Source organism: Malurus melanocephalus, unplaced genomic scaffold (genome assembly GCF_030028575.1).
Source record: "Malurus melanocephalus ecotype Western Australia unplaced genomic scaffold, MMel_1.1 scaffold_86, whole genome shotgun sequence".
Taxonomy (NCBI): Eukaryota; Metazoa; Chordata; class Aves; order Passeriformes; family Maluridae; genus Malurus; species Malurus melanocephalus.
Window position 1 is genome coordinate 456275 of NW_026623318.1, and position 6673 is coordinate 462947.

A 6673-nucleotide genomic window follows, 5' to 3' on the forward strand; every position below is an offset into this window, starting at 1 on the left:
AAAGTCAAAACCAAAGAAATAAAGGGAAAGGAGCCAAATCCCAAATCTTTCCCAAAATCTTATCCAACCACCCAGACAAGCCAACTCATTACCATCAAAGGGATTCATGGCAAAACTCCTTGGAAATCCTACACATTTCCTACAGATCTGGGTGAAGCATCAGCTGATCCCACAGTGCCTTGGGAATTCCGGTTTCTGGGGGATTTATTCCATAGGAAAACCCTTTGGATGATCCCCTGGAGCAGCAACACCCCAACCCTGCCAAAACCCTGGAGCGTTCAGGTGGTCTATTCCATCTAAAGTTGCTCCACATTTAACAGAATTTTGCATTGGGTTTGGGGCTGTTTTGTGGGATTTTTTTTCTTTCTTTTTAGGATCCATGTTCTCACTCTCTCGGGAAAAACTGGAGGCTCCTCCCAGCCTGCCCACGTCAGTTCAGGATCATTTCCTCAACGGATGAGTGGTAACGGGAAATTTCAAAAGAGCCCTTCCAGCCCCACAAAAACCCCAGAATTGCCACATCCCATCCCATACCATCCCCCAGAAAATACAGGTTTATCCATCATTTCTAGGTTTTCCCATCGTTCCTGTCAGAACAGCATTTCATGGAATGGTTSGGTGGGAAGGSAGATTAAGGATGATCCCATTCCATGGGCAGGGACAGCTCCAAACCCCAATGTCCAACCCRACCTTGGACACYGCCTGGGATCCAGGGGCAGCCACAGCTTCTCTSGGAATTCCTTCCCAAGCAGGAATTCCTTCCCAAAATCCCATAAATTGCTATATTCCAGTTCAATCAGGCAGAAAAATTTGGAATTTTTTCGCCTCCTGAACAAAACCATCCCTGCTCCACCACAGAGTGCAAAGGAAAAAGATTGGGAACCTCCAAGGGAAACCAGGGCTGGGAAATGGGAAAAACCACGGGTTTTGGGATTTCCACTGGGRAAACAAAGGCAGCAGGGTGCTCCAGGGAATGCCACAGGGAATGGGATCACCCTCAAGGAACCAGCCACAAATATTCCTAAAGAAAGGAGGAGAAAGCCACAGAGAACAGACTGGGATTGAAATGAAACATCAAGATATTTATGGGAAACAGGGAAAAGAGTGGGAGAAAACACCGGAGAGGAACTGGGTCAGCCCTACCCGGAATGGGATGGTGAGGGCAGGAAAAACCCCCAAAACAAAACCAAGACAAGGGATGGGTGAGCATCCCACAGATGGARCAGCCTGGAATAGATGGAATGTGGGATCTGTTCTGGAAAATGGGATCTGTCCAAAGCAACCTGGAACAGCCAGAATATGGGATCTGTCCTGGAATATGGGATCTCTCCCAAGCTCCCCAGAACAACTGGAATATTCCCCCTTTTTGCAGTCTGCCCAATGCAGCAGGGAAGGAGCCACAGCCAGCTGGCATTCCCAAATTTGGGGGATTTGCCAGCAAATGGGGTGGAACAGATGGAAAYGCAAGGATTTTAATGGAATGCTGAGACTCATTATCAGCTTTGCATGGGAATCTTTGGGAATGAGCAGCTCTAAGAGAGCTGGAAATGCCTGGAAAACCCCATGGATATTACCCGGGACAGAATGGTTTTTATGGAAACACATCCTGAAAAACAACCTGAACAGCTCCTGGACCACTCATTTTCCATCTTCCTTTGGGATTTCCCTCAGTGCTGGAGTTGGGATTTTGGGAATGTTGAGAGAATTTTCCCGCTAAACTAGGTGCGATGTTACTCCCAGGACCTTGCTTGCTGCAGCTCCTCCTCCCCTTCCATTCTTCCCTTTCCCTTGTCCAGCCATCCCAAAAAAAAACCCCAGGATCCACAGTTATTCCAATCCCTCCATCTTTGGGATTCTTCATTTTCCCACTGCCTCGGGAAGGAGTTTTCCCTTTCTGAGCCTTTCAAGAGATTCCCAAGTTGCTGCTGCCATGGAATGGGAACAGTCCCTTCCCATTGCATCCCCATTTTCGGGGAGACAGGGATCAGAATTCCCGAATGGATYGGATCAGAACACAGCCCTGATTCTGCACTCGCTCCTCTTGGGAGCTCTGGGTGATCCCGATTAATCTGATCCCAAAAAAAGGGGGGTTGGGGAGGGAAAACAGGGATTAACATGAAGAGTCACTCCTAAGGGATGTGAGGGGAGAGGCAGGATTTATTTGGGGTCAGATCCTGGATCCAAACTCCCTTTTCCAGGTTCTCTTTGGATCTGTTTCCCAGCTTCACATCCCACGAGCAGGGTGCAAGCTCCAATTGAATCCCAAAACCCACAAATTCCTCAGCTCCGGAGCCCAAATCCCGACAAAAAACACCGGGATGCTGCTCCCTCTGTTCCTGGCTGAAATTTTCCTGCTTTTCCAAACATCCTCCTGATTTTTCAGTGGAATTCCAGCCCCCTCACGTGTCCTGTCAGAATTCCAGCCAGCACAAAGATCCCACTGTTCCCAGGAGGGGAAAACAATCCCAGACTTTGTTCAGCACCATTGGAGCAAATCTTTCCACTGGGATGCCGCTCCAGAGGGTCGGGATTTGGGATGAATGGCCTGGAGTCACCTYACAACGGATGAGCTGAGAGATAATTGGGAGTAAATAGGGCAGAAAGAATAAAATCCCAAATCCCAACAAAGCCCTCAGCAATGGGAAAATGAGGATGAGAGCAGAGTTACTGGGATTGGGATTGTGGGATTCATGGAGGGCCCTGCAGAGCCAGGCAGGATCTGGAGGGAGATTGCCTTAATTTTGGGGGATTGAGCAGGACAAACATGGAAGTAGGGAAATCCTCAAAATATCCTTTCCTGGTGAAAATTCCAGGGAATTTCAGGCAGTGGGAGCATCCAAAGAGCACCAAAAAAAACCCTTTTACCTTCCCTCACAAGGACCCAAAGCTGCAAAATGGATTTTCAGCCCAAGGAGCAAAATTTTTCCCTCAAAATTTTGGGATATTTTATTGTCTTAAACGGAAAATGGGAAAAACAGGAAGCTCCATGTGAAGGGGGGGAAGTGTTTTCKTCCCAGTTTGTGTCATTTCCGGCAGAAAAAGGGGACAGAGGAGCTTCCCACAATTCCTCTTCTGCCCCAGCTGCTTTTCGCTCTCCCCTAAACCCTGCTTTGGGAGATCCCAGCCCTTCCCGAGGAAACTCATTCCTAAAAAAGCCCATAATTGGCTTCAGACATCCAAATCCTTCCTGAAGGCTGAACCTCCCACCCTAAACATGATTTTTACCCCAAAAAGGTTCACTTTAACCCACTTTTGCTGAKCTGAAGGAAAGTTTAGGTTCTGTTTAAGACAGTTTCAGTGAAGTGRGGGGACTTGGGCTCGGTTTAAACCAATTTCTGTGAAGTGAAGGAAATTTTAGGCTCAATTTAATTCAATTTCAGTGAGATTAGAGGAATTTTCAGCCCAGTTTAATCCAGTGGGACAAGGCAAATTWTTGGCTCAATTTAATCTCATTTCAATGGATGAGGTAATTTTCAGGCTCAGTTTAATAAAGTTTCAGCAGGATAAGTGAACCTTTAGGCTCAGATTAATCCAGCAGAGTGAGGGCACCTTTAGACTTAATTTAGCCCCATTTCAGTGAAATAAGTGAACTTTTAGGCTCAGTTTAACCCAATTTTCAGTAAAATCAGTGAATTTTTGGGCCTCCTGTGCCACCCCACTGCAGAATGAACCACTGGAATTAAATCCTTGCCTTGTTGACAGCCAAAGCCAGGGAAGATCCCTCTCCCCCTAATTAAGGACTTCATTAAGGATTTAATTAAAGCCCAGCACAGAGCAGGGCTGCTGATTTAAGAGGTTTAATCCTGGCCGGCTTTGTACTTCCCATTATCCTTATCTTTACAAGGAGCTTAGGGATGGAGAAGTGTGACTGCTGTCATTCGCCCTGGACACTCGGGAATGGTTTGGGATTTATGGAAAAAAACCCCAAAGCTAAGCTGGGACAGCCAGGGATGGTCCAGAGGAGGGAGGTCACGAGGAGAGAGGATTTCATAAGGTGGAAATGGGGAAAGGCAGGAATGAGGGAGGGGAACAACTTCCATGTCAGTTTTGGGATTTCCTCTCCCTTGATGCCAAATTTCCAAAAATCCCAGAATTTCGGGGTTGTTTGGGTTGGGAGGGAGCTTAAGGGTAATCCCATTCCATGGCAAGGACACCTTCCACTGTCCCAGGGTGCTCCAACCTCTCCTTGGACACTTCCAGGGATCCAGGGGCAGCCACARCTTCTCTGGGAATTCCGGCCMAGGCAGGAATTCCCAATTCCCAGTACCCCATCCATCCCTGCCCTCTGGCAGTGGGAACCCATTCCCCGTGCCCTGTCCCTCCAKCCCTTATCCCAAATCCCTCTCCCTGTTTCCTGCAGCTCCATCAGGCACAGCCAAAGGTCTCCCTGGAGCCTTCTCTCTTTAAAAAAAAAGCCCAGGAACATTCCCTGGACTCACTTCCAGCCCCATTCACAYCAATCCTAAAGGAAGAACTCCCCATTTTTTTCACACATCTGTAATGCCCAGGGCCTTTCCCAAATCTGGGAGCAGCAGGAAGCTCCTCCCGCTCCATCCAAGCCTTGGGGCGATCCTGGAGGACAAACGCGAAGCCGAGGAATTCCTACCAAGCGCTCCCCAACTCCAGCCCAGCATTCCAAGGAGCCCCAATTCCCAGAGGATTCCAGCCCCAGACGCTTTGCCAACCTCTGACAGAAGGTTTTCCCAAGGAAATTCCTGTTTGTGGAGCTCCAGGGCTCTCCGTGCAGCCCTTTCCAATCCCAAAGGAATCCCAACAATTCCCAAATGCTCCAATTCCAAAGTAGTCCCAATAATTCCCAAATGTTCCAATTCCAAAGGAGTCCCAACAATTCCCAAATGTTCCAATCCCAAAGGGATCCCAACAATTCCTCCAATCCCAAAAGAATGCCAACAGTTCCCAAACACTCCAATCCCAAAGGAACACTTCAATCCCAAAGGAGCGCAAACAATTCCCAAATGCTCCAGTCCCAAAGGAACCTCAACAGTTCCCAAACATTCCAGTCCTAAAGGAATGCCAACAATTCCCAAATGCTCCAATCCCCAAGGAACACCAACAGTTCCCAAATGTTCCCATCCCAAAGGAATCCAAACAGTTCCCAAATGCCATTCCCAACTGCTCCAAGCCCCAAGCTTAGAGCTGGTTTTAGCAAACAAACTTCAACCCGGCCCCTTCCTGAGCTTCATTCCTCTCACATTCCCAAAAAAACACAACTCTGGGATCAGCAATCTCCAAATTTCCAACTTTTTCCCATTTCTCCCCATTATTCCTGGATTTCTCTGGAACTCRCTGATATTTTGGCCCCCAAATGGCCAGAAAGCAGAATTTTGAAGGAGAATCCTTGGTTKCCTTGGACARCCCCAAAACAATTCCCMTTTTCCAGCCCTTTGGGAACGAAGCCCTTCCAGAAGCACTAACAAGAATTCCAGGAAGAGCTGCACATTCCAGGAAGCTCCAGGGCCAAAGGAAATTTTCCCCAGGAGCCCAAACTTTGGGCCGAACCCAAATTAAACCAAAGTTTAAACCCGGCCCCTCCCRGCAGCTGCAGTTCCTCTTCCTCAACCTTCCATTATTTTTTCTCTTCATAAACACTTCAAATGTGCTCCTTTCCCCCCATAATTTAACGTTTAATCCACACTTTTCATGGAACACCTGAGCCACCTGGAAGCTTTTTTTTTGTTGTTTTTTCATGGATCACTCCCCTCCTTGCCAGAAACCYGATAAGCCGAGCTTATCAGCCTCTCCCTAATTAGCGGAGGATTGATTTCCCGTCTCGGCCGGGCAGGATGAGCGAGCCCGGCGTGGAGCAAGCCTTTCCCAGGTTTTTGCATCCCCCTCGGAATATCAGGTGAGGCTGGAAAATCCCTCCCGCCAGCAGAAGCAACGAGGATCGGGAATATCCCTGGCTGGAAAATGCGTGGTGGGAGCAAGGAAAGGCTTTAACAAAGCCTAAATTTCGCTGCGAGGTAAATTCTTAAAAATGTTCATAAATTCCATATGGGAAGCCGGGCTTTGGTGCAGATCAACCACGTGAAAATCCAGTTTACATTTCAGAGAAATCCGCTCCACGATTTGATCCCAGGCGCAAATTTCCACCTGGGGAAAACAATCCCAAACTTTCCTCTGGAGCAAATCAAGCTGATCCTACTCCGAAACCCACGGTGAAATCCCAAAATTTTAGGGATTGTGCAGCCACGTACCTGGCACGAGGCAGCCGAGGGAAATCCCCCCGTGGAAAAGGCTCCGGCAGCCGCAGGAATCCGGGAGCGCTCGGTGTTCCCAAGGCTTTGCCCTCCCACCTCTCCCTCCCACATCGGGAGTGGGACCCACAAATCCCAGACGCGCACGGAGCCCGGAGCCAGGATTACAAAATCCGCCCTAATGAGGATTCCAAAGGCGCTGCTCCTTCCTTTTCCCTTTTCTTTTTTTTTTTTTTTTTTTTTTTAAAAAACACCGGATTTTGCGCTCCCCGCCCCGGCAGCTCCGATTTAGGGAAGTTGGGACGCAGGGAAGTGAAAGGGAAAAGGTCAGGATGGGGTTTGGGTAGTGTTTCTCAGCTCCCGCCCCTTCTCAATCCCGCTCTGTTCCCACAGCGCTTTCCCAAAGAAATTCTGGGATTTTTTTGCCTCCCGCTCCTGCCGGGCTACCCCCGCCC

At 48.6% G+C, this 6673-nt stretch overlaps 1 protein-coding gene across 1 annotated transcript in view; it reads right to left on the reverse strand.

Annotated features, from left to right (window-relative positions):
- Window positions 1-6435, reverse strand: part of ALS2CL (ALS2 C-terminal like) — a 38400-nt gene extending 31965 nt beyond the window's left edge. The window contains exon 1 of the mRNA XM_057367959.1: window positions 6219-6435. Coding sequence (XP_057223942.1) covers window positions 6219-6332 — 114 coding nt within the window. The 5' untranslated portion in view covers window positions 6333-6435. The remainder of the gene's footprint in view (window positions 1-6218) is intronic.
- Between the last annotated feature and the right edge of the window lie 238 nt (window positions 6436-6673).